At 40.6% G+C, this 27,101-nt stretch overlaps 1 protein-coding gene across 1 annotated transcript; it reads left to right on the forward strand.

Annotated features, from left to right (window-relative positions):
• The first annotated feature begins 13,770 nt into the window (after positions 1-13,770).
• On the forward strand, positions 13,771-14,892 carry LOC104291817 (neuropeptide Y receptor type 6-like). The gene has a single exon (XM_009891113.1). The coding sequence runs from the start codon at positions 13,771-13,773 to the stop codon at positions 14,890-14,892; it is 1,122 nt and encodes a 373-aa protein (XP_009889415.1).
• Positions 14,893-27,101: the final 12,209 nt, after the last annotated feature.

Raw genomic sequence — 27,101 nt, forward strand, 5'->3', positions numbered from 1 at the left:
GGCTCGCTCGCCTTGCCCGGCCGTACACGGGCGGTATGTTCCTGAGGGGCAGGCACTCCCCGTTGCGTTTTGTCCGCTCCCTCTCAGCGGTAGTTGGCCCTTCTTCCCTCAGGTGTGTCCGTTTTCCCCTTTCCAACGCGCCCCCGACTACCCAACCTGCTCTCAGGCGGCCTCTTTCCCCCTTTTCCTGCCGCAGTTCCCTCCCAGCCCGCCTTCCAACCTGGTCGCTGCCTCCTCACCCTTAAATCTCCGTTTAGCTCTAAAAAGGAGGTATTTTCTTAGAGAAATAATTAGAGCTGTTAAGGGTGTGCAAGCCCTGTGAAATGACTAATACTGAGATGTATTTCCTTTATTTTTTTAAATTATTATTTTAGTAGTACGTTAAACGTCATCGGCTTGAAGACTGCAGCGCTATTTTCAACATACTGAATCATCAGAAACAGGAATTTTTTGGGGATCTTACACGCACTGGGGTCCATGCGGGAGATTATCTAGGAGCTAAGAACGATTTTTTGTGGTGGAATTTTCTTTCCTTGAAGGTGAAAGGGTCAGTTCACATTTCACTAGGCACATGAGCACCCGCACCACACAGTTTCTGAAACTCACGTTAACTTGGTCCTCCTCACAGGTACTTGTCTAATCTGTTTCTAAAACTTTCAGTGGAGGCAATTTCACAACCTCTTCAGGTAGCATCTTCCTTTGTTCATTATTTCCACAGTGAGACACAGGTTTCCATTTAGACAATCTTTGAAAAAATAACCACGTAACAATATATTAAAGTGAGCGCAAACCTCAAGAATTCATGAAGCGTTAAAGCATCCATATATAGAGTACTCAACCCACTCTCCCCCCTTGCTAAGCTGATATACCGTGGGCTCTACTCAGATGATAACAGTTCCTCTTCTGTTGGGGCACCTCTCCCTGTTTGCTCTGTTCCTTGTTTTCTGTCGCTTTGCTTTTTCAGGCATTCGATGCTGAAAAGCAGGCCTGTCTTGTCTCATCTATGATGATAATTCCATAGATGTATTCCAAAACTTTTTAGGACACTGCTCCCAATGAAAGGGTCACATTCCTCTACCAATTAACACAGGTTGAGTATTATTTCTGACCATTGCAGTCTTTGTCAGACACTTACGAGCTGCAACTCTAGAGTTTGACCTGCAAAAATCCTCCTTGAAGCCCCCTATGTAATACCTGTTTTATACCCGGTTCTTGGCTTTCAGAAGTTAATCTGTGCTATTTTATTCTCCACGCTATCCAAGAACATTGGCACGCAACCTCACAGTCACAGGTTACCCTCCTGAGTCACAGATGGGAAATCCAGATTAGCGTACTGGAAATCAGAGGGTTTGGGGACAGGGTTAGTAAAAAATGACTATCAGAACACCTGGTTTCCAGCAAGATCATATCCTGGATCCCCTGCCAGACGCATTACTGGTCCCTTGCTCTGGGAGAAGAGTTGAAGTCTTCCCTCCGACACCGATCCTGGAGCCTTTTGTAAAGGTGTATGCTGAATATTCCGATCCTCCTGACCCAGTGGTTACAGTTTTGTATTAGTTCCGCAGTTGTTTGAAGTGATCTGCGCTGGGACTGCTGCGCCCCAACCCCTCCAGCCGTGCGATCCTGCCTTCTCCCACGTGCCAGCCCTGATGCTTGTGCAAACACACAGCAATCCACTTCAGAGAACTGAGACAGCCAAAAATAATTTTATGGTGAAAAAGGGCATAGTTTTCAGCTGCCTCAGCTTTCTGAAACAGTTCGTTGCATGATCCCAGGAGTGCTGGTGCTGGCAGGAGGGAGGAGGCAGAACTGCAGCATCCCCCTGATTTAGATCAGTGCTGTGGAAACACACCCTTGGAGACTCGCAGATACAAGCGTAACACTGGCTGCGCTGGAAGGTTAGTTAACTGATGAAGTCCAGAGAGGCTGAAGATTACAGCACAAACTAAACTCTGATATTTCCTTATTCCTCTTCAGATGGTGTCAACTCCAGAGATTAACACTGCTAGTAAAATTCTGGCCTCATTTCTGTCAGCGGGCCAAGTTTGCATGCTTTAGTCTCAAAGGCTATGATTACCATTAACCAGTAGAATTAATACTTGCAATATAGTAATCTGACTTTTCTTAAACTGGATTTTTTTTTTCCTGTTATAGCCAAGTCTATTAAGAGTAATTTATTAATATGACAGGAATATTAAATGTCCATGTTTGACAACCACTTACAGGGAAAGATATCAAGTGCTTAGATCCGTTTATCTCAATGCACGAACAGACACAATAATTTCATCTAGTTCTAGAAAAAAGAATATGCCCATAATGTCACTGAAATATTTGTGGCTTTAAAATAAGCAAACATATCCTACTCTATTAAAAAAAAACACTTCTTCCCAGAGGCCGTGTGCAAACTCCACACAATTACAGGAAATACAAAAATATATTTTGCCTACCACTTATTGTAAAAACTGTGTGGCCCTTCCCAAGATAAATCAATATCTGTTTCATGTAGAAAATAACCCATGAGAGTTTTATAGACCCTTAATAATTTACAGCAAAAAGGAAGAAAAATTAGGAGGCGCTAATTATGGTCTCAACAGATAACAAAGAAAACAGAACACTTGTTTATGGCTCACTTTCTCTCCCTGAAAGCAAGACAGACAAGTAGGCCAAGGAAGAGATCAAAGAAAGAAGTCACCACTTCTTTCAGCAGCAGATGAGGGTCTTTAAGATATAAGCAAATCAGTAGGCAAAATCAGTCCCCGACACAACTCAAGTATAGCCCAACTGCTTCCTCTTCATTTGCACTTCTGACTGGTTAATTAATGAAAGGAAAACACTTTAAAAATATATATACCTATCTCTTGCAGATATAAATGTCTCCTCTGATACTACAGAATGGACAAACTTCACTTGACCTCGTGTCCTCCTGTCCGCCATCCTTTCCCAGTTGCCGTCTAAGTCACCTCGAGTAGTTCACGTGTTCACTCAAAATCACGCTCTCAGAGTTCAGTCCCCACACTGAAAGGGCCAAGCGCACTGCAAATCTACGTGTGCCCTGACATGAACCACCAGGCTCCAGTGATGCAGAGTTTCCTAGACAGCTAAACACCAGTTTCTCCTGCATATCCCGCAGACCTTCATACCTCCCAGGTCATCTGAGCCACTGAGATTCCAACCAGACCTCTCCAATTCCTGTTGGAGTCATGCCTGGTGAAGCATCCAGTCACCCAATCAGTGCACCAGGTCAGTTGTTATGAACATTACTATGAACTATGTGCCTTTATGTGCTCTTGAAATGTGCCTTTTCCTCTCGCTGCGTGAGCCACTGCAAACGTGAGACACAGATACCGCAGCAGTGTGAGCGCAGAGCCAAAGCATGAGTCTCACACTGTGCACGTGAGACGTGACAAGTCTGCTAAAACAGACAACACTCCAACAGCTACAGCAGTTTCCCCACCGTATTTTTTAACTGCTTTCAACTATATACGAGTAAACACATAATATTGTCCTATGTGTTTAAAAGGCAAACACCATTAAAAAGAAATACATACTTTTCCCCTCCTGACAGGGCAGTCGCAGCATTAAATTGTTTCAATTCAGATAACAAACTATAGAATAAAAATTCATTGTATAAGCAGTTTAAGTTTCTAACACAGGTAAAAGCTCTGCCTGTATCATCACCGAAAGAAAATGCATTTCTCAAACCAGAGGCACTGGCAAAATAATGCACCATGTTAAATGCCTTCATGGGATATTTTAGTTAGTGTTAGAATATTAGAAGGAAGGAAAACCACATTCTTTTAATGCATAAAACATTCCCGTTATTCCAGTAGAAAGCATACTATCAAGAGTCCACAGGAGGGCATCACTGCTTAAGAGATCATAAAACAGAGGCATTTCAAGTCCCTTTTCAGCACTAGGCTTCCTATGTTATCATATATTCTTAGCAAAAGCCAATACAAAATAAATCATTAAGGAAGTCTTTATAGCAATTTTTGTCATTAAAGAAACATGCTTCTGTCATGCTGTTTAATGGGTCCAAACTTCTAAGACAGAAAAGGAATACTGAGGTTTGGGAAAAGAGCATCAGGGGCAATAGAAGGGCATAAGGAAGTCAAAAGTAGCTCTTATAAGCTATAAATATTTTGATTATCTAAACCCTCATATAAACACAAAGCCAAATCCTTTTAATTTGTTTCAACCTCTTTAATCTAGTTTGTATCAGTGCAGTTGGCTTCAGTAGTCAACAAGTGTTGATTCATTTTATTAAAACAATTTAAGTGTATCAACTGGACTTTTTATGAGTTTATGTTTTGTTAGTACAGTGCAATCCTCTAGTTTAGGTCTGGTTTTACCTTTCCTCAGACAGAAAGCAGTTTGAAACCTACAGGATTCCTTCATGCAGACTGTTTGCTGAATTAGTTCCACATTGACATTATGCTCCTCGAAGACTGTTAATAACATCATCCCGGCTATAGACAGAGTTCATCCTGATTTTCTAAATGTGCACAGGTGGGAACAGTTGGGAATAGAGGGGACTCAACCATAGTTTCCCAGATCACTCAGAGATCCACACACATTCACACAAGGATTTTTAATCTAATCAAAGAGATATTATTAGACTTCTAGAAGCCTCACTCCTACCCACATCAACACCCCAGGCTGAGAGTAATTTTGCAGTTCATAGGAAGACTCCACAAACTTCCCCATCTGGGTCCCTTGCTTTAGCTACGAGTGTAGAGAACTTCTTAAAAGAGATACAACTGTCCTTGAGAGAGCTCTTGCTTTTTTGACAAAAGATTTATGTTTCACCCTGTTCTGCTCTTTGTACTTCAATCTGCATAAACAGCAAATCTGTGATCTTACTTTTGAGACTACCATGAATTAGCACTGGTTGGGAGGGGGTTTTCATTGAAAAAGATTGATTAAAATGCACTGAGAGGAAACTAGATAGTCTTGTGCCTTCCTAAAGTTTGAACATGACACTTTTCAGGATAAAAATTTCTACCCTGTGCAAATTCAGATGGGAAATAAAACACCAGCCCTTTTTTTTATTTGCATAATGCAAAATAAGATATTCTTCAGATAAAAAGCTTAACAACAGAATAACCCACCAAAACTATTTCTTCAATAAGTAGTATCAAAAGTTCATTTTACTGAACAAAATCTTCCCTGAGCCCTTTGTAAGGAGAGTGTGCTGAAAGAGAGAAACACACCTTTGTGAAGGGCGAAGCAGAAAGTCATCAGGCTTGAATTTGCATCATTTTCTTTGGACTTATATTACCATTTTTCCTTAAATCCTGCCCTCCCTCCTCTTCCCTCTGAAGCTCAATTTCTCTTTTCCTCTTTCATCTTTTCACTCTTCTGTCATAACCGATGATTTCCTTTTTTCTCTTTCCTAAAAGTTTATATAAGAGCTGGTCATAATTTGGAGCGATGGGATGAAAGTAAGATAGCAAAATATAGTCTGAAAAGTCGAGGTTCTTGTCAAGGATCAAAGATGCTAGCGATGCTGCGACAGATGTGAAAAGGTAGATCTTCATCTGAGCTCGAGACAGACCAGGATCATAAGTTTTGCCAAAGGAAGACCCGGAGCCAGCAGCGGTGTCAGTCATGCTCTAATCTTTTTCCTCTGCAAATCTTTCTTTACGTATTTTCCACTTAAAATTGAAGTCTACTTGCTTTTTTCCCCTTAGCTCTTCCTAGGCCCCATCTATTTCTTCCACAGAACGTCTGTAGGGTGTTTTTTGTGGTGCTTTTGCATGACTGACATTTAGCTTCGCTTGAAAACAGCAGGAGGAGTTATGCTATGAAGTTCAATATGTACCTGCCTGAAATTAGCTGTATATTATGTATACATATATATTAGGTGTATAAAAGTGAGGCTTTCTAGACACAAAATAGCAATCTAGCATTTATATTTTTAATTCAGAAAATCAAAACTGCTATTACATTTTGAAACATGCAGGAAAATTTAAACAGACAGATTAACAGGAAAAACTTTTTGATTATTTAAGTATTTCTTAATTAACAATTAGGACAGTGAAAGATGTCATGGCATGAGAACAGCAGGGTTTGGTGCTCACAGTGTTGTTATAAAAAGACTGTACAATGGAAAAAACACCCAAAAAACCCAGAGATACAAATAATCATATTGCCCCTGAATCTGTGAGCTATTGAAATAATTCATTCTTTGGCAGAGATCACGCTTGGAAAACATCAGCTGGAGAAGTTCTAGAGAGCTATGAAGGATTGAATCAGGGTTTGGAAACTGGAAACTATTATAAAATATGAATTAATGCAGTCACACTCCTTTTACAATTACTCACACATCTTATCTCTTATTCAGTAAGAAAAATAACTTGGCTGACCCAAAAAATAAAGATGCTAACCTTCCAGCCAGAGAGTATATCAACCTCCATCTCAATTGTACGCCAACTGAAACAGGTCCAGAAATTAGCCAAAAGTTCATGGCATGACATAATTTTTTAAATATATGCTATTATAAGTAACTTATTTAAAGTTAAAGCAGATTATAAAACAGTCGACTTCTCCTTCTAGGCATGACCTAATTGAGAGGTACGGTCCAGAATGAAGCACAGAGGATATTGCAAAGCTATTCTTTAGAGCCACACGATACAGTGGAGTGAAACCTAAACTCCAGATAGTGACCTGAGTGATGTTTATGATTGTTTTTTTCCAATTAGGAAAAAAATTCTGAATTGTGGAGCAGTGCTCCAACTTGCATGTTACTTCCATCCTTCTTTATCTGCCTGGACTTTGGAGAAAAGTGTACAGTGCATACTTTGCTGATTTTCATGTGTTGCTAGTTTGGTCAAATTATAACCTGTTTGCTGAAGATACTTTATTAGGGTGTTGATCTCCCCACAAAACAGGAAAATGTAAAGGGACTGTGTTTTTCCTCCATCATAGCATATTATCTTACTTTCCTGACATTTACCGGCACATCTGACACTAACATAAGAGATTTTCAATTATCCTTGCTTATTTTTCTGTGCCTCTTTGAAGTGCTATAAAGAATAATACTTTAAAGTATTAGGAAGAAACATTCCAGATCCTGCAGGGATGTTACAGGTCACTGAACCAGCTCTTAGCCAAACTGCTATTAAAGAACTCTTTCACCTAGGAAGCTGAGAAATCGGATGCGTACATCTCTACTAAATCTTGCTTTCTGAAGAAGGGGGCTGCTGCTCAGCTACATGGGAGAAACAACTGAGCTAACTTAGCAAAAGCCAAAGCTTAGAGTGGTCAGCCATCAGCAAAGATTTCTGCTGGGCAAGGAATCATGTAAACGCCAAAGCAAAAAGTGAGTTAAAAGGATTTATATGCTAGAGAATTTTTCACCAACAGGCTGTTGCCAATGCAACAGACAATATTACAAACTTATCGAAAAAGTGTTTATTAGGGCACCTAATCACTTACCCTGGTTTTCCACACTGCCCGTGGTCTGTATGCCATAGCCTGGGAGCCAGAGTAATAGCACGCCTTGTAACCAAGATGAAACTGTACTTCATAGACATGGACCTCGTTTAGCTGAGCTGGCTGGTTCAGACGATAGCACCCTGAGCTCTGTGCTTGTCACGGTTAATTGCTACCGGGTTTAAAACTAGCTTGGGAATGGTTATGCAAGCTGAGGTCGTGCCTCTAGCTGCTGTATAACCAGATGCTTGGAAAAGATGTTCCAATTGATTTCAATATGAATATCATACCTGGAAAGCTTTTAGGATTGGGCCTTTATTGGAATGATTGTGATGAGGTGATGATCGGTATAATGATTAGCATTCATTATAGCAAGAAACAGTATGATTGTTTTGAGGTTTCTTGTTCCTTTGTTTTGCAAACCGAGACAGAAATCTCTAATAAAACTCTTTAAAAATCGTATCAAAACTCCTACCATTTCCTATGATATAGGATATGTCTTTGAACTGCCGAAACCCCACAAAGGCAGAGTTACTAAATTTACACTTGGGAAGCCAATGCAGTCTTATCTGCAATATATTTTAACTTTTTGTTATCAGGCTACACATAAACTTTGCTTCTCACTACAGTTGCCGTCCTGCCGTCCAGTTAGTTATCAGTGTCTACTGATAAAGGCTATTTTCCCATCACTTAATATTGAGCAATTTAGAAATACTGTGATCATTAATATAAAGTAAATACAATTCTGCTATCCATTAACCTTTTTTGCAAACAGACGCTACAGCATTTGGCTGAAAACAATATACCTTGATCCCTTCATACACAGCCATAGATTCCACTTCGTATACATACCGTTGACGTCGGATGTGATCTAATTCACAACGGGTTACAACCAAATTAAACCCATGGAAGGCAGCAGATTGATAGGACTGTAAAACCAAGGGGATCACATGTTAAAGACGTCAGTCTTTCCACAGATGGAGGACTGCATACAGTGTTATATTAGAAACAGAAGCCTATGTAAATAAGAAACCTGACCTTTGTTTGAAATTTATAAATAGAATCAGAACATCTTTTAATTTTACCAACTTATTTCCCTTTATAAACAGGTAATGCATTTTTATGGCTTGTTCTGATGCATATCTAGCACGTTTCATTTTTAGGTCTTGATGGACTTCCTGGGTTACACTGCAACCAGAAGCCAAAATTCTAAAGTACTTTGGAAAAGCTTTGTTTTTATAGTATTTTAGATATAATCAAAAACTAGCAAGTGCTACAAATATTTTAGGGAAGTATATTCACACTGCTTAATGGTAGCATTTTCGTTAAAATTTCATAATTCACATACAACTCTTAGACTAAAAAGCAACAGGCTAAACTAAAGTGAAGGAAATTTTAGGGGGAGGCATCAAGGAAGTCTTCCTGACAGTAAATTAGGCACTTGACCACATAATCTAGGATTACCTCAGATGTTTACAAAACAGGTTGGACAAACACATGATGAATAGATACAAATATACTAGAAGCAGGAGGTTTGTCTGGCTGATCTCAGAGGCTCCCTCCACCCTACTTTCTACAAAGGCAACAGCATGACAACTAACAATATTGTCAGATCAGTAGCTCTAATCTGCACTCTAAGTACAGCATCAGTCTTGCTCATCCCCAAAATCCTACTGCTTTTCAAAATCATTCTCTCCAAAAAAATGGACACAGTAAGACAGACTCCAGTACTCTCTCAAATGCTTTGTCTGCAAGTTTCTACTTCTCTAATTTAACAGGGAATCATGATCTAGTTTCCAGAGTCTGTTCCCACACAAACACATTTTCACTCTGGACCATTTTCTGTTGCCTCTACTTTCTCTAGTACTGGAGAGACATAGGATGGTTCAGTTTAAGAGACTGGGATACTGGGGGTTAAGTGGACCCAGGTACCAATTCAAGAGTTTCAAAAGCAATGTACCAAATAGCACATCCTAAGAAAGATCAGTTCCTTTCCTGTCTCATAAACATCCACTCTAAATGTTTAATAGGGAAACACCAAATGCTAATTTTTATAAACAAGCGACTATAAAAGGTATGGGGTTTTACTGGAAAAAAAGTAATAATAATAATAAAGCCTCTTTTCAACATGTGCTTGTGTAATGTGCCACACTATGCTTTTCAGGAATATTTTTATATCTCTGGAGTAAAAGCTAAAATAGCAATTTATAATGGAAATATGATGATCTTAATTGCAATAGAGCACATGATACACTTAATACAGTGTGCATGCTCTTTCTAAGCAGCTTACTGTATTTTCATATCTCCCTCAGTTAAAAAAGCAATAAGCCATCTGCAGATGTTTATGTATGAAATCCAACATAGGGAAAACATTTGCACTACAGACAGATAAGATAATTGAAAATGAAATTGCAAGATAAGGTGTTTGACAGGGTGGAGGGAAGCTGCACAGTGGAGGAAAATCCATCCCCATGACTACTGGCCCTTTCTCCTCCCTGCTCTATGCTGTTCGCCTCCTCTTGGATTCCAGAGCTTGTTTTATTCCTCAGCAGCCTTTCTACAGACTGGTGGATTCACTCACAGTTGGAAATTGTGAAATTGTGGTTTGTTCCAGAAAGAGAAGAAAGGAGAGTTTAAGTATCGCTTTAGCAGCAGATGGCTTTGCTTTGGATTCTTTTATACACAAAGGAGATGTGTTTGCTGGCTTTGTAATTAACTCCAAAAGGGAAAAGAAAAATTGTTAACGGCAGTGTGGATATGACTTGAATTTTTCATCAGGTAAGAAGTCAGAAAATCCATAAAACTGTGGCAAAAGTTACTGAAATATATCTTTTAAAGTATTATTGTATTCTGTATAAAGGATTGTTGTATTCTGTACATCCTATATTTAAAATTGAATGGAGCGTTTCCTCCACATTTTATCTGTGCAATACTTTGGAACTTAATAAACAGACAACGTTTGCAACCAAAATGTTTACTGGTCATTTGGAAGGAATGGGACTATGCATCTTTAACATAGGTAAGAAAATACTTAGGAAAGAATGCCTTTTTAAAACTGATTTTATTTTAGACTATGCTTTTAACTTTCTTTTGCTTTTGCACGTTTCAATAATGTTTCTGCATCTAGAGGAATGAAACAACCAGGCTAAGTGGATTATCATTTCTTATAGTGTTAAGCTCTCACTATAGTAGAGAATCTTTTCCAAAATGCATGGATTAGGAATTGAAGTAATTAATTCTCTTATTAAACACTTCAATCCAATTCTAACATCAGCTGTAGTTTTGGTTCAAGGATGCTGATTCTGCTAATATTTATTAGCCTAAAAAAATGCCAGTATGTATTACAAGAGAGTTCAACATGCTGCAGTAAGTATTAGTGTAACTTATTTTTCTAATGCTATGAATACTCCCGATGTTTAAACACAACAGGTGTAATTGTTTTATTGCCAAGGAAATGTTTAAATTGCAGAATGACATGTACTAAAGACCACACTTTTAAACTTTTTAACAGTACAAACCAAACAGTGAAGAGAAATTAATCTTTTTCCGAAAAAGGACAATGTAGAGGATCAGTGTGCCTAAAGCTAATGGAGTGAGGGAAGGGATCAGAAGGGCAGGGCAGGGACTTTTCCTTAGTGGTAGAAAGTGCCAAAGAAGCCCTACCACCCACGTGAAATTCTTGGGAGAGGACATTCAGCACTCACTATCAAACCGTGCTGTGCAACCATGGATAAATAAGCAAGCATAGCAAATAGTGCATAAAATATTACAAACCTGGCTCAGCCTCATGTCCTTTGAGTCCCCACAGCTTCTCCCACTAAGATAAAAAGCAGGGAAGAGCAGAGCTTGTCTTTGAAGGTATCTTGCTTCCAAGCTAGATCCCCTGCTAACACCTGATCTTTTCTCAAAGGGCAGGACTCAAATCTGTGCGAGTTGGGTGAATGCCACAGGCAGTGCAAAGAGGAAGATCACCCTTGGGGTAGAGCAGCCAGACTTTAAGACTTCAGGCCCTAACACACCTACAGTGGCAGAAAAGCTCTTCAGGGCAACATTTACCACTGCTTGGCCTCTCATCCTTCCAGCACATGCACCCTTCTGTGGGATAAATCCAGCCAGGCAATTCGTGCCGCTCCAGGGAAAAGTAGTTTACAGTGCATGCCAGCAATTATGTTGCCTGAAGGTGCTGTTGCCCAGCCACATCATCGGTTCCTGCAGGGTCTGGCTGTGCTGGCTTCAGAATCCCTTCCATTTCCCCTGGACATATTTGGAGAAGAGTTTTTGCAAGCTGGTGCACTCGCAGTAGGGTACACGGCTCTTGTTTCTGCCCTACTGGACTAGGGACACCTGTGAGGGACTACAAAGTCTATCTGAGCCACTAGACTTCAAAAGCTTTTGCTTTTGTGGCATGATTGTGCAAGTTTCTATGCTGTTCCCTCAACACAGCTGTAACCGCGCCAGCTGCGTTATTTAGGGAGGCTCCAGGGCTTAATGTTAGCCCCTCACCACAAATTAAGTCAGATTTGGAATATCAGGGCCACATCTAGTCACATAAATCTACAGCCACTCCAACATGACTACACTAGTTGAAAAGTATATTTTCATCAGAATGAGAGTGGTAATAGATCCTCCAAAGGAGGTTGGGGATTGGGTTTTTTTAGAATCTTAATTTGAAGCACTCAAACTAATGTCATGCGGAAGTATCGGGATAAAGCAGTCGAGGATACAACTCTAGCTGGAATATTCTTAGGGTGCCTGGGGGCAAACAGTTACAGAATCATAGTTCCCCTTTTAACCCCGGATTTGGTGTTCAATCTCACGCAAGCGACCAAACATTTTTTATTCTTCATGACTAAATATTGGCAATAATTTCTGGAAGAAGTGGTGACAAATCTTCTACATATTTCTAGTAATGATATAACATCCACCTATCCCCTCTTTCTCTGCATCGTCTTTAACTTTTCACTGCTTCTTTATCCTCCTTTCTCCACAGGCTTTCAACACTATGGTATTTATTACTAGGCGTGAAGAATTACCTCCTTCCAGCTAGTTTTCCAATAATTCCTACTTCAAAAAGGAATTAAGGTGAGTTGAGCCAGAGTTGAGTTTGGAAAGGTATAGGTGTAGAACATATTTATCCGTCTTTCAAAGTAACTCTTATATCCTTCTTTTTTCCTTTCCCAGGTTGGAAACATAGCCTATTTCTGGCCAGAAAGCTGGTGAGCCTTTTATTTAAGATTAACTCTAACGCAGTGATAAATTCAAACCCATCAAGATATTCTGCTGAGCCTAATTCTTCCCATTAATATTAGTTTCATAACAACAGAATTGTACTAATTCTTGCTTGACAACTGTTTAAGTTAGAACTGAAAGAAGAATCAACTCTGTGTCTCTTCAGTATATGTTGTATTTAAGCACAGAAAATTTTGGGGGTGTCATTTGTCAAACTTGTACAACAGCAGACGGTGCGTAGGGAAATGAGACAACCTTTGGCAACTACCAATATGGAAATAATTGCATGTATAACTAAGATGTAATCTTAATTTGGTTTACATTTTTCTCATATTAGATTTATAGAATCATAGAACACCAGGTTGGAAGGGACCTTAAGGATCGTCTGGTCCAACCTTTCTTGGCGAAAGACCAAGGAAAAAAGACATGTTATATTTAATACAAAAGGAGAACAGGAAGCTCCCTTAAAGATGTCATTCACAGAGGTGCTGAATATCACTTAAGCTCAAACACACATCATTTTGATTAAGCCAGAGGGATTTGGTGTAGTAGCTCACATTGCTTTATAGTTTTAGAGAAAATATAAGTGTGATGTCAAAGCTGGTGATGTGATGGCAGGACCCAATTCTTCATTTTTCTGATAATAAAAAAGCAACAGATTATTCTTATTGCAGTTCCTTAAACCTTGTGAAATCTTCAGCTGAGACAGATCTTAAAATATTTTATTTTGAAAAGCAAAGTTTATCCACAGTTGGTAAAGGAGGACTTGTATGAAAATGTTGATATAAGTGTGAACAGAGCTATCACTGCTATTTCTTATACATCACAATCAGTTACAGTTCTGTAACACCGTCAATGCAGAACCTCCAAAAAGGAGCATCAACCGCCATCCCTGTATATATACACAAACCCACTAATCCTCAACCACCGGCTTTTCCTTTCAGGATTTCTCAGTGCTATAGCTAATTACATCAGATTTGCTCAAAACTTCAAGGACACCAGCTACAAAGACAGACTCATAGTAATCATTGCCTTGGAAACCTCCGGACAAAATATCTTCTAAAGAACACGAAGTTTTGTCCATAGATTGGGAGATGCTTCATGATGGATAAAGCCATTCAGCATCCCAGTGAGATTCTGTCTAATCAAACTGTCTCTAACATTAGCTATTCTCAGTTTTTGAACTTTGATACATGCCAACCTTCCTTCCTTGCAGTATTCTTGCTTATTACAGCCTACACATTAGTTACAATAGTGGGGCTTTTTGGAAATCTTTGCCTGATTATTATAATAAAGAGACGGAAAGAAGCTCACAATGTTACCAACATTTTGATCGCCAACCTCTCTTTATCAGATGTCTTGATCTGTATCATGTGTATTCCCGTCACGGTTGCATATACCTTAATGGACTACTGGATATTTGGGGAAGCTATCTGTAAAATAAGTTCTTTCATACAAAGTATATCTGTGACAGTCTCCATATTCTCACTCGTACTGATTGCTGTTGAGAGATACCAGTTAATTGTGAACCCACGTGGCTGGAAGCCTAATATTTCACATGCTTACTGGGGAATTCTTTTCATCTGGGGGTTTTCCCTCATCATATCCATTCCTTTTTTAATATTTCACCAATTAACTGATGAACCCTTCAAACATCTATCTTTCCATAGTGATTTCTACAAGAACAAGGTTGCTTGCATCGAAGTGTGGCCATCCGTTACAGAACGACTGATTTTTACCACTAGCCTGCTGGTTTTCCAGTACTGCTTCCCACTGGGGTTTATTTTTATCTGCTATCTCAGGATATTTGTATGTCTTCGAAGAAGACATGGTAAAATAGATAGGATGAGAGAGAATGAGACCAGACTGAGTGAAAACAAAAGGATTAATATGATGTTGATATCAATTGTTGTGACTTTTGCAGCTTGCTGGTTGCCTCTCAATATATTTAATGTTGTTTTTGACTGGAACTATGAGGCCCTAATGAGCTGTAATCACAATCTAGCATTTACAATATGCCACCTTGTGGCCATGATCTCAACATGTATCAATCCCATCTTTTATGGATTTCTCAACAAGAATTTTCAGAAGGATTTGATAGTATTAGTTCACCACTGCAGATGCTCAGAGTCACAAGAGGAATATGAAAATATTGCCCTTTCAAATCTGCAAACTGATGCATCTAAGGGATCTCTGAAATTAAATAATCGCCCTGTGGATATCTAAAATAATCCAACAGCAGTTTCCAAAATTTTGTATTTTGTTGCAGGTGACTTCTTTCTGTAGGTCTCGATCAGGTTACCACTGAGTTTAGAGGAAGTCTTTGCCATTTAGTTCAGCAAAACCAGGATTATGCTCCCATACGCGTACTCTTAACAGGTACTTTATGATGGTATTAACACTAATAAACCACTTCTGAGAGTCCTAAAGATCAATAATAATGAATTATAAACAGTATTAACATCTTACTTTTTAAATCTACAATTTCCAAGTCACTGACACGCTTCCCTAGCACCAATAATTCCCGTTTCAGCCACCGATGCGGTTGTCCTTCATAAACACCTGGCTTCACCCAAGTAAACCAGGAATACTATTGCATTCCTGACTTCATCAGCGTTTTCACAGGCTGCTTTCTGGCTTTTTAATTTTCCAGCCCTACATTGTTACCACCTCTGGTTCATCTGCACAACAATTCGCAGGCAGTTCACACTGTAAGGTAGAGCCTTTAAAATTATCCTAAGCCTCCACCATCTTCCTTTCAGCCCCAGTTCAGCCTAGAAATGGTATTTTAACAACGGAAAAGGATAGAGTTGGAATTTCTTCTTTTTTTTTTTTTTTTTTATGAGCACTAATACAGGTCCCAGTTGATGTACTGCAAATTCCACTCAGATTGATGCTGTTCAAGATGAAATATATATTTAGCATTTCTCCTAAAAGCACTGTATTCTACTCCAAACCACCAGTACAGATGATTGCTTTCTCTGTTACCATCATTACTGGTCCTTAAAACAGACCTTTTAGAATCTCAAGTATCAAACAAACACGTTATGAATTCAGAGTAAATTTTGTTTTAGCTAGTTGCCCAAACTATAGGTTCCTCTGAGTAGAAAATTAGGTTTTCATTTCAGAAATATCTTTCCCCACATTTCTGCACTAGCAAGAGGCCACACTTGAGACAGATGTGCTCATTTACGTTGAACTGTGTTTGAAAATAGTTTCTTCTGTAACACAGCGCAGAGAAGCCTAAAGGTGTAATACTGAACACAACCTTTCTCAAACTAAAACATTTTAAAAAACACTTTCCAGTTCAGCCATAAAAATATAACTAAACATATTCTTCATCCATGCTACAATGCCAACATGAATAATCAGTTAATATTGGGCTATTTAAATACACTACTTAGAACACTTTAGGCCAACAACTCATCGTGTTTTCTCTTGTTCAAGTTAAATATAATTAATTACCTGTATTGCTAAAGCCGCCCTTTTTTTTTTGAGTGCCAAAATCACCCTTGTTTTAACACTTGTACATAAAATTCCTTGTAATTTGTTCTCTAATTTTAGCAATTTGTCGATGCCTCACTTAAGCAAAAATAATTAACATTCAGATTACAATCAGCTCCTTGGTGATTCAGATACGATGAAACTTACCTTTTTATGGCCTTTTTTAAGGCTATAAAATTCTCTTGGATAGGGACCATCACTTCCTGTAGTCATACAGTTCTTAAAAGACTCGATCGGGTCATAGTTGTCTTGTTCAGTAGCTACAGGACTAGTGCAAACCGGCTGCATTATTCCAGCCATCAGAGGAGCTCTGTGAGAGGACCCTCCCAAGCTCTTGCAGATACGATGGTGTTTTAACTGCTTCCTGATCCCCACTGAGCAAAAAGACTCGTTGAAATCTATTAGGACATGATCCCATTGAAGTCATAAGGGCAGCACTACTCACAAGAGCCAGAATGGCAGAATTAGTGATGTGGTAAATCAAGTATTTGAGTGACAGATATGGCTTAGTTTGGGCATAATTTAGGGTTGGTTTTTTTCTTCTTAGGTCAAATATAACGCATCTAAAGTAGAGTGCATAAATAACCACAACTTAAATACCTGCCTTGTGCATCACAGAAGGAAAAACGGGACACAGCTAAATACCTAGTAAAGGCTAATGATCAGACTGTTGAGAGTATCTCACTATTAATTATTTTCATTAACTCCAACCCTCAGCCACTGGGCTCCCTTTAGTGCCGACACACACCATCTCCTTGTCCAGCACAACAGGCATTTAACCAAGTAGAAAGCAGTAACTCCTGTCAACGATACCGCTGGGGTACCGTGCGCAATCAGAGAGGCGTCATCAGGTATATGCTTTGGTGAAGGGGATGTGATGGAGTTGGTTCTCTGGTCCACCAATGAGGCTCCAGGGTGATAAAGCGATTAATTATCTCCATTTTACTTGCTTAACTGAGAGCAAATCTGATCCAGGATTTTCACTTTTCTTGGAGATTCCAGTACCCATGCTGAAAGCCATCTAATATTGTCAGAAGACCATTGACTGAACAATTTAACAAATTCTGGTGGCATACCTGCTAGAGGCTGGGTTACTAGCTGGATTTCTCCGAGTTTGGAACATAAATCTCTACTACCATCTTCCTCATATGTAAGCACACATTTACAGCTACAGGGCCCGGGCTTAAAGCAATTCACAAGCACATGGCATTCACAACATCCTCTAATTTGTTAATATTAGACACAATAGTTCAGATTACTCTCATTTTTCATCATGGCAAACATCTCAGACAGTATTTAGTGTTTGAATCAGGTCTAGCTGAGATTCCCAGGTGTGAACTTCGCCCAAGTGGCTCCCATTCCCAGCCCATGGGCATGCCCAAGTGTGCTTAGTTTCATAGCAGAGCTATTTTTAGTATCACGCCCCAAGTGGTTTAAATATAGCCAGGAAATGAAGACTGGTCTAAATCATGTGGTCAGTGGGCCAGCAGAAACTCTTGTGACCTTACGAGAAGGCCAGGGATGCCGACGGATGGTCTCCCTTTACTGTCTCTCCCTACAAGCACTTGGGCAGGACATTTCTGTGGCATTAAGCAGCTTAAAAAAAAAAAAAAAAAAAGGTAGCTATTGCTTTTTGTAACACCGGTTGTCCACTCCTGACATCCTGATCAGAGTTAAGCAATCAATTTTTCCAGTCTGAGTCTTGGCATAAGAGGGTTCTTTGTTACCAGGTGGAAGCTCTCTGAGCAGCAAGACTGCTTCAGAATGGAATGTGAATCATAATACTTGTGCCTTGATTTCTTCTTGTCATTTCGTCCTTACGCTTTCATTTGACTCAAGTGCTGGTGCTCCATTTCTGTGCTGAGCATTCCCTTATCAAGTATCTCTTTTCTTAATGCCGCACTTTTAAAAATCATTGCTAACTGAACAGAGTATCATCGCTGTCTTGAAGACGTTGCCCTTCACGCTGCATGTTCTCTCGTTACATCCGCTGGCTTTCTATGCATTCTGATATCTAATTTCCAGACAAGCCAATAGGAGTGAACTGACTTTGACAGGAATAGGAACAGACAAAGAGAAGTTGCTTATTTTTAATACATAAGCGTTATGGACTCCAATGTGGTGTGTGATGCTGATGTATGTAACTGCAATATGCAATATTTAAAATTGCTCCTCATGTCATAATATTAAACTGACAAATGTTGCCCTGGGATAGGTAATGCTGATAAATTTATTTTTCTTTATTTTATTGGTCTAGCAAGTAGAGAAAATTATAACAGCCTTGCTCACCAGACTCTTGTTACTTGATGCAACCTGATGGAGGACTGTGAGCCTCCTCAGGGAAACAGAAACATGGAATTAATTACTGAAAGCTACTGAACTCCGGAATGCTATCCAAACGTACAAAGTCTTAGCAGTGATGGTTTTTTTTAAAAAAACCTGCATCAGAGCTTTGTTCAAGTGGTTCGGTCATGTAGACCAGACCAATATATTTATAAACATCTTTGTAAATTAATATATCTTTACATGCATTTGTATTTTATGGTTGATTGGTTTAACTGTAAGCGCATATAACTAGAGTTAGATACTTGGAAAACGGCATTCATTGTGAAAATTATTCTGTTGAACAGAGAACTCAATTGATTATTGACTGTAATTATATACATGGACAAAAGCAGTGCCATTGCTGTGTGTTATTTAAATACTTTGATTCCTCCCATCTACTGACAAATAAATATTACCCTGTATAAAACTGCTGTGTTGCCCAGCTGGTAAATTTTACTGCCTGTAATCTTGATACGTCAGTTCTCACACAAACAGTTCTGGACACTGGTTTAGCATTTCACATGTTCACTCACTAGATAAACAGGGATTGGTGAAAAATTAGGTATTTGCTGTTTCCAGAAGAAAGAAGGACTTAAAAACAGCTAGAGAACCTTCTCAGGGCTCACGGTGCTGACATACTTTTTGGTGCAGGACAAAATCATAAACAAGGGAGGTTTCAAGTGAATTTATGCCTCAAGGGCAGAGCAACTTTTTACTATGGTACTTTATGATTTGTACTCAAATATAATCAACGTGGTTGGAATACTGTTTTCTTAGACATTTTGCAGACACATTGAATAATCTGTGCAATTTGTCAGAGTGGAAGTTTTCCTTCAGCAGCTCTGGAAATTTTATCTGCAGCACAAATACTGAAAGGGCTTTTGTGAGTGTTGCATTGCAGCCCAGTTGGTACATGTTCGTTTCCAAAGTAGCATCTACTACTGTGTTTTAATTCAACAATATCTCAGTAGGAGAAACATAGTTTTGATTTTTCTTGCTTATGCCAAAATGTTCATCCCACATTTGCCTGCATTATTAATATTTTATCACATACCATAAAAACTTCTGGGATTTAATAATGACACATATTACTGTGACAGATTCCAGCACTGAAGATGTGATGCTTTTATTTTACCCAACCCTGATCCACTACTTCTATTTCTTGCACTATACTTTTTAAAGTTACATCACAGCTGCATCAATTGCATGGCACCTTGACATAATTGTAAATTAACATTGCACTAAACTGTACTGCCACGGGTAAAATTCTGAAAAACACTAGAGCTGACTTTCAAGGAGATACATTTTGCATCTAAGAAGTGTCTGAATCTTACCCAGATTCGAGAAAGAAACAGGAATTATGGCAAGGCAGGTAACTACATGCTTATAGAAATGGGGCCATATAAGGCAACTATAATATGTTATTTTACGCCATGGTTCATATTTAGCAAGCTCCACATCTTGATTTTAGCCTCCTTTCCTATAGAAACAAAGTCTATACCATTATGCTCCTGTCCTTTTGACCCCAATAACAGTTGAGCCATTGGCCAATCTTAACCAAATTTGAAAGAAAAAAAGTCTCACAGATTATGACACTCCTGTCTTTGGAAGAACGGTGGCTGGCTAGAAAACAGAAATGCAAATTGCCATCCCCACTGAGAGGTTACACACGTGCTCAGGTCTGCACTATCTGGTCAGAAGATGCACAGCTTCGGACTAGCAAGAGCACACGCTGTCCGATGCCCAGGAAGGGTATCAGAGTTTCAGAGTGATGCCACAGAAGTTTTGCCCCAGCATTTGGGATCCTTTGAAGTTAAACAAAGAAACAAACAAAAACAAAGCTGCAAACAAGTTGCCACACTATGTCCCCATTACACTGTTGTAAATGCATCAAACCCGTTGCATTCATGTAGGTATGAACAGCATATTAAAACATTTATAACACTTTTCCAAGGTTTAAATAGCCTGTGGGGCAGAAGAAAAACAAAGTAAAAAGAAGACGACAAAACATCACCACTGACAGAGAGGTCTTGTAACCAAAAGATGAGCTTGGGACTCGCAAACTATCATGGTGTCACTATGGAACGTCCTCTAAGCCCTGCACCTCCTGTCCCAACTTCCACCTCCTGTTCCCCACGCGCAGACTGCGTGGGGCAGGGGCTGCTTTACAAGACGCACAGAGTGGCCAACACAACGTAGCCATCTTCTCACTTGCAGCTCTGGATGTTATTTAAGGGAAATAAAATAGGATTTGGCTTTCAGGAGAAAAATCATCCTTCATATTCACAGACTTGCCTTTTTTTAATTTTCACCCAACTCTGCCCTTCCCCCAGGCCCACCACAGTAGATGGGTGACACACCAAGCTATTGGATATATATGAAGCTTGCTTCATCACATAAATATTTTTTTTCTTCATTGTTTTGAATAATGGTCTGAGAGGAGAGCAAATCTATAGCAAAGCTTTGAGTAAACTCGCAACAAAGGGTCAGACAGACTGCAGATGTACTTAGTGGAACCTCATAGACTCCATAAATAAAAAACAACACTGTCCTTTCAGTTCTGTGTTAATAAGACACTTTAAAACGTTCCACAATGGCAACCTTAGAATTATCTTGTCTGCTACCACTCATTTTTAAACAAGATTCCTTTGGCATACAGCTTAGTTTCCATGCAAATGCACTGACTGATGTCTTTTATTTCGTTTCATAGGCTTCTCTATTAGTCACAGGCTATTTACATAATGTGATGGAATTGGCACCTGGGTGGAGCTATTCTCTGTGCAGAATTCATTTCACCCTCATACCCAGTGAGGAAAACTTGTTAATTCATGGAGATGACAGCGCTATAACAGCTACACGAATTAGTTCTTCCAAACAAGAATGGCTACTACAGTCAGAAGAAGCTCTCAAAGTTTGGGGACCCTCTAAAGAGAATCACTTATACCCCCTTGCCAGCTCCATTTTTAGGTTGGAGACTTCTGCAGTGCTTACTTCCATGAAACCAGAACTGCCGTGTTGGAGGTGACTCGGCGAGGCACGGATTTCCCAGGCACACACTTCTGTAGGGACTGCTGCACAGCCTCCACCTCCCCAAACTCCCAGGCCACAGTTACGTTTCCCCAGCGCATTCAAATCTCTCTCTCGTCCTCAATACAGGCTAACAGATTTGTCTATCAACAAACAACAAAATTACTACTTTGGGGGCTAAAATAATTTGGATGATATAGTTGTATCAGATGATCCCGTGCTTCAGTTTCTGCCTGGAAACATCTCAGCATTTGCCACTGATTTGCCATTATCACCACTAAAAACCACCCCATGACCGCAGTCTGATCATATTCCCATATTTCCTCCGTAGTTGGCCATTGGAAGCTGTTTAATCCACATGAGATTGTTGGGTTTGGGAGCGCGAAGCGAGGGGGTTTTGTTTGTTTTTCAAATAAATGCAACCATGAGAAGTAAATCGAGGCAAGAATAAAATTCAAGAAGTTTTGTGTGGACCAAAACAAGAAAGGAGATCACAAAAGAGTCCTCATGCTCCCTTTTGTCTCACCAGAGTCAACTGTCCCATTCTTCTGGAATTTTCCTCAACACAATTATCTAGCTGTCATCCCCTCCCCTTAACAGCAACTATTGCCTCGCAGTCCTTACCCCTTCCCTTTGCCTCTTGGACAGATTCCACTGCTAAAGGAGCTCTCTTCAGCTGCAGAAATGAATGGTGAACAGCCTGGATTTTGGGGAAGGGGCTTGACTCTGAAGTGACAGGGAAGGAGCTGAGCTGAACGGAGCAGGACAGAGCAAAGCCAAACACTCACAGGAGCTCAGACCCTGGAAGAGACTCAGGAAGACTCTGCAAGAAAATGGAAACACAGTTTATAAGGCTCAGAGTAGATTGAAACAGCATGAAAATATACACGTATAATATACTCAATACACTGTGGCAACTACCTGGGATTTCAGAGAAAAAAAAATCTGTTTGAGCATCATATCTTCATAGGATATTTTTATAATGATAAAAAGGCACAGGAAGCGTTTCATATCTAACTTACACAGGAGGGAAATCCACATACACACTGCAGCCATGCCTGGAGAGGTAAGAAATATGGGCTTTCCTTGCAGGAACGCATGGCCATCAGGTGCCTAAGATGTTAGCAAGGGACCCCAAGCCTCCTCGTTTCAGATTTAGTGAGCTCTTACAGCAAAGAGCCCGAAAGAGCCCGAGGCCATGGGCTGCTCTGAGAATAGAGCCGACCTGTGGCTTTGCCGCAGGATGGGCACTTTACAGCCTCACTGCGTGGTTGTGAGCTTATTCTCCTTTGGGGAACTCCAAAGCAGAGGTCAGAGAGACCTCACTGCACCAGCAGGATAAACCTCTGGGAGAATAATTAGTCAGTAAATAGCCTCTTTTAAGGTATCCAGGCCTAATATTCCACTATTTGTAAAGAACAGCTTTATCAGTTAACCCAGCAGGGCTGTCAGCACGGCATGATATCCTATCCAGCACACGTTTACATTTTTGCATTTCAGATGGCTTTAAGTGTCTTATTGCTTCGGGTTTTTTATTCACAGACCCTCCTGTCCGTGTAAGCGGGTCAAGTTCCCACCTACACCAAATGCACCGCACACTCCTGCGCTGGGTAGAAATCAGCCTTAAAGATCTCCTCCTCGGGACGCGCATCATTCATTTCAACCAACACCAAATATCCGTCTGAAACACAGCCTACGCTTCTTCCGAAACTGGCTCTCACCAGGGTGATTCCCATCTGTCTCCAGCGCTTTGTCGGAGGGAAGCGCCGGGTCGCGGCACTCAGGCCAGAGCAGGGAGGAACTGTGGAAAATGTCACACTCCAACGGTTTCGAATGCCACCGTCGGGGCTAGTGACCGTAAACGTGATCCTAAGAGAGCACATTCTCCAGGGGCATCCACAGCCTTTGAGGGCTGCAGAACCTCCTGCCAACCAGCGGCAGACCCCACGCCTGTCAGGCAGAACCCCCCAAATCTGAGGTATATGGAAATCTAACCGTATTTTGAAGTGCTGTTTATTAACTAAAACCAGCTAAAACTTTTGCCTGTGTTTAGGCGTGCATACAAAACCATGGACACACTGCATTTAATCGTCAGTTCAAGTCACTGAAGTCCTGTGACTGGGAACGCGAGATTGCTGCCTTCTAATTAAAGATGAAGTTGAGACTCCTTTAAAAATTGGCCACAGAATTCGTACTGAATCCAACAGCAAAATCTGAGTTGACTGAAAGGTCATCAAACGCAGGGAGATAATTACTGCTTGACGTTCCAGGAAGCCCAAGCTCTGACACTAAATTTAAAAAAAAAAAAAAAAAAAAAAAGGCATGCTGGAAGCCTCTTTGATGAATGATAACAAAAAGTTTCTTTCTTTCCCATCCCCATCACACAAACAGACCAAGCACAGAGATACTGAGGGCATTATGCAAGAAAGCCCCAACAATCACGTGAGCCTGAGCATCCTGTTAAACCTCATGTCTCTACTCACTCAAATACAGGACAAATCAAATATTTCAAGGGAAAAGGAACTTTTTTTTTCGTTAGTATCATTTACTTTACTGACTAAACAATTTACAGAGTTGATTAGCTTTTGCTTACGCAGCTTTGAGTCCTTGCCTCTTTCCAAAAGGAAAATACAGTGTACTAAGATTCTAGGAGCACTCAAGTTGTGTTGAAAGGCCGTGTGGGGTTAGTGTTAAAAACCTTTCAGTATGTTTTTGAACGGTGGGGATGTGCAGCAGCTGTACAAAAAGCATTTGAGAATAACAACAGCAAGTTATGAACAAAAACAAATTATGAGCAAAGAATAATTATTAACAGTCAAACTAATATAATCAAGAGTTACAGTACATCTGCTGCTAAGAAATAATAGCTACGTCTTGTATTCTTGGGAAAGCTCAAAAACATCAACTGCTAGTTTAATAATTAAGGAGGCTTTAAAAACAGAGGATGACAGAGTCGTTAAGGATAGGAAGGGACTTCTTGAGATTGTCTAGTCTAACCCCCACATCCTCAGTAAGATAGATTGCTTTTTCTTAAGTATAACCATAAATTTCCCTGATTAAAACTTTAACAGAAAACTGCTCCTGGGAGAGCTGGCCACAGAGGAGCCGTGAGGGTGCCCATGGCCAGCAGCGCCTGCGTTTCTGCCATGGCACGTCGCTTAACCACCACTCGTCTCCATGGGAAGCCTGGTACCGGCTCCAGTTCAGTATCTCCTCACCTCAGAGGATTTTTTTTCTCCATCCCAGTTCAGGCTGCTGGCAAACTGGGAGCTGAATTTTCTGAGAAAAAAAATGCAAATTTCCCTGGTGGAGGCCACTCTGGTTGCCAGAGCAAAGGCAGTTGTCGAGGAGGCAGTGGTGAGCAGATGTGATGTGGAGCCACCGATGAAGCAGGCAGGAGCCCGGTATGTCTAGGCAGATGTGCAAGGCAAAAAGTAATTATTTTTTTTTTTCCTTTTTTCATCCAACAGACCCAAGCAGGGCTGAAATCAATAGAAATTAGTTTCTTGCCCACTTCATCTGTGGAATCACGATGGGTGTGGAAGCTAATGTTTCAGTACGTGGTACAGATATAGAAAGAGAGACCAGCAGAACTGCCTTAGGTGACCAGAATCCAGAGATCCTGCAAATTACAGCCATCTACATTTTATATTAAATATGTCAAATTTGATCCTCAAGAATATGTGTCAACCTTTTATACTGACTTTATTTGTTTTACCTTTAGAGCAATCAGAGTGAGCCCCGAGGCAGGTATTACTCACATGCCACCTTCAGCACAATCACATTAGCGCCGTGTTTACTCTAAAAGCTGAAGCCTCCGAGCGGTGGTGAACCGAATGCTCAGCATCGAAATGAGATCGCCTGAAGAGAGCAGGCAGCCCGGCCCCCACTTCCAGCCCCATCTTGGAGAGGACCGTGCTCACCATATGGTGCTCCTGCTACGCCTGTGCTATTTCTAGCTTCAAACGCTGGAATTGGAATGGACAGATTTAAAAATAAGGCTTTGATCCTGCCAAGATGTCTGCTGACCACACCATAGTGCTTTTTTGCTGGCAGCCAAACCAGCATTGTGCCATGCACCCTTCAGATGATCCCTGTTTGTCCCTTCATAACACAGGTTCACAGGCTTTGTTCTTTCTTACCCCATCCCTTAGATCTACTCCTACCTGCGTTGCTTTCTCTCCTGCTCTTCTCGAGAACCCACGTGCCTGGATTTCTGCGTACTTTGACTCTGACATTCCTTCTCCAGCTGGAAAGAAAGCAAACCTATACTCTAGGTGATGAGAGGAGTCTTTCACTTCTCAAAAGCCTCATTACACCATTTACCCAACATCCACCATCAGTGCGAGGTGCCACCTCTGCAGCCCAGACAGACCTCCCGAGGACGGGTGGGGGTCCTGTGCCCCCAGCCCACACGCAGCCCTCTGGGCACAGCTTCCAGTCAAAGTCTGCTGGAAAACCAGGTACCGACGACTCTCTCATACGCAGAACTGCCCACATCCCAGTGTCAGTTTTAGGTAGCATTAAAACTAAACTAACAGTTCACCCACAAAATTAATTTCTACATAAATTGCTGGATTTCTAGTCAACAGACCTCTAAGGATTTTTTGGTAGACAAAACACCGATTTCAAAGCAAATTATTAGGGCTGCATAAAACCCATCCTTTTTACTCTGCTGTTTAGCATTTAAATTAATCTACTAACTAGTTTTTAACATCTCAGCAGCCATCCTCCTGAAAAAATGGACACTTAGCAGTGCTAGTCGAAAAGCCTTGAAAGGCTTCAGTGCTCACGGGGGGGTGACAGAGACACAAAGGAGATCTCCTTTGCACAGCGACTAACCATCCTAAATCCCCACAGCTGCGGCAAAGACAGAAATCTGGCTGACAGAGCACTCGTCTGAGTGCACTGAGTACACCATGAATGAACGGCTCGGCATGGAGGATCAAAGGTAGGAAACGTGTCATTATCCGGGACGGTTACGGAGCGAGGAAGTTTTTACCCAAAACACACAGAGGAAAGGGATTACTCCTGTCTCAAAGCTCATCACGCATTTCTAGCTATACCAGGACAGAAAGCATTCCAGTGCTCAGCTTGCTCTACCTGCATTTTCCGTTTCCTTCTCCCTCCTTCTCTCTACCGCTCCTTTACTTACTGGGAAAGAGCAAAGATGAAGTTTCTCACAGTATTTAGCAAGTATTTAGCTATGTGATGGGACCGCTTTCCAACTGCTTGGGCACCATTAAGCACGCCATGGGCTTTTTACCAGCACAATCCCTGAGTACTGGGCTACCAAATACCAGACTCATCCTTCTCCTTCCCAGAGATTCTGACAGTATTGTGATTTCCACAGCACACCTGAGACACTCCAGAAATAAGGATTTGTCAAACGTGCAAAAGGAAGTATTCCCAGGAACAGCAATACTCCAGCTGATGCACCGACCATGACCGCATCCTTCTGCGGGGGATGTAACAAACTCCGACAGTTAAACACAGGCAGAGCTTGCGTTCACGTCACTCTCCTGCAGCCAAATTCAAGCCTGCTTTTCCTTGTCTGCTGTTTACTCCACATAAGTGCC

Source organism: Charadrius vociferus, unplaced genomic scaffold (genome assembly GCF_000708025.1).
Source record: "Charadrius vociferus isolate BGI_N301 unplaced genomic scaffold, ASM70802v2 scaffold370, whole genome shotgun sequence".
Lineage (NCBI taxonomy): Eukaryota > Metazoa > Chordata > Aves > Charadriiformes > Charadriidae > Charadrius > Charadrius vociferus.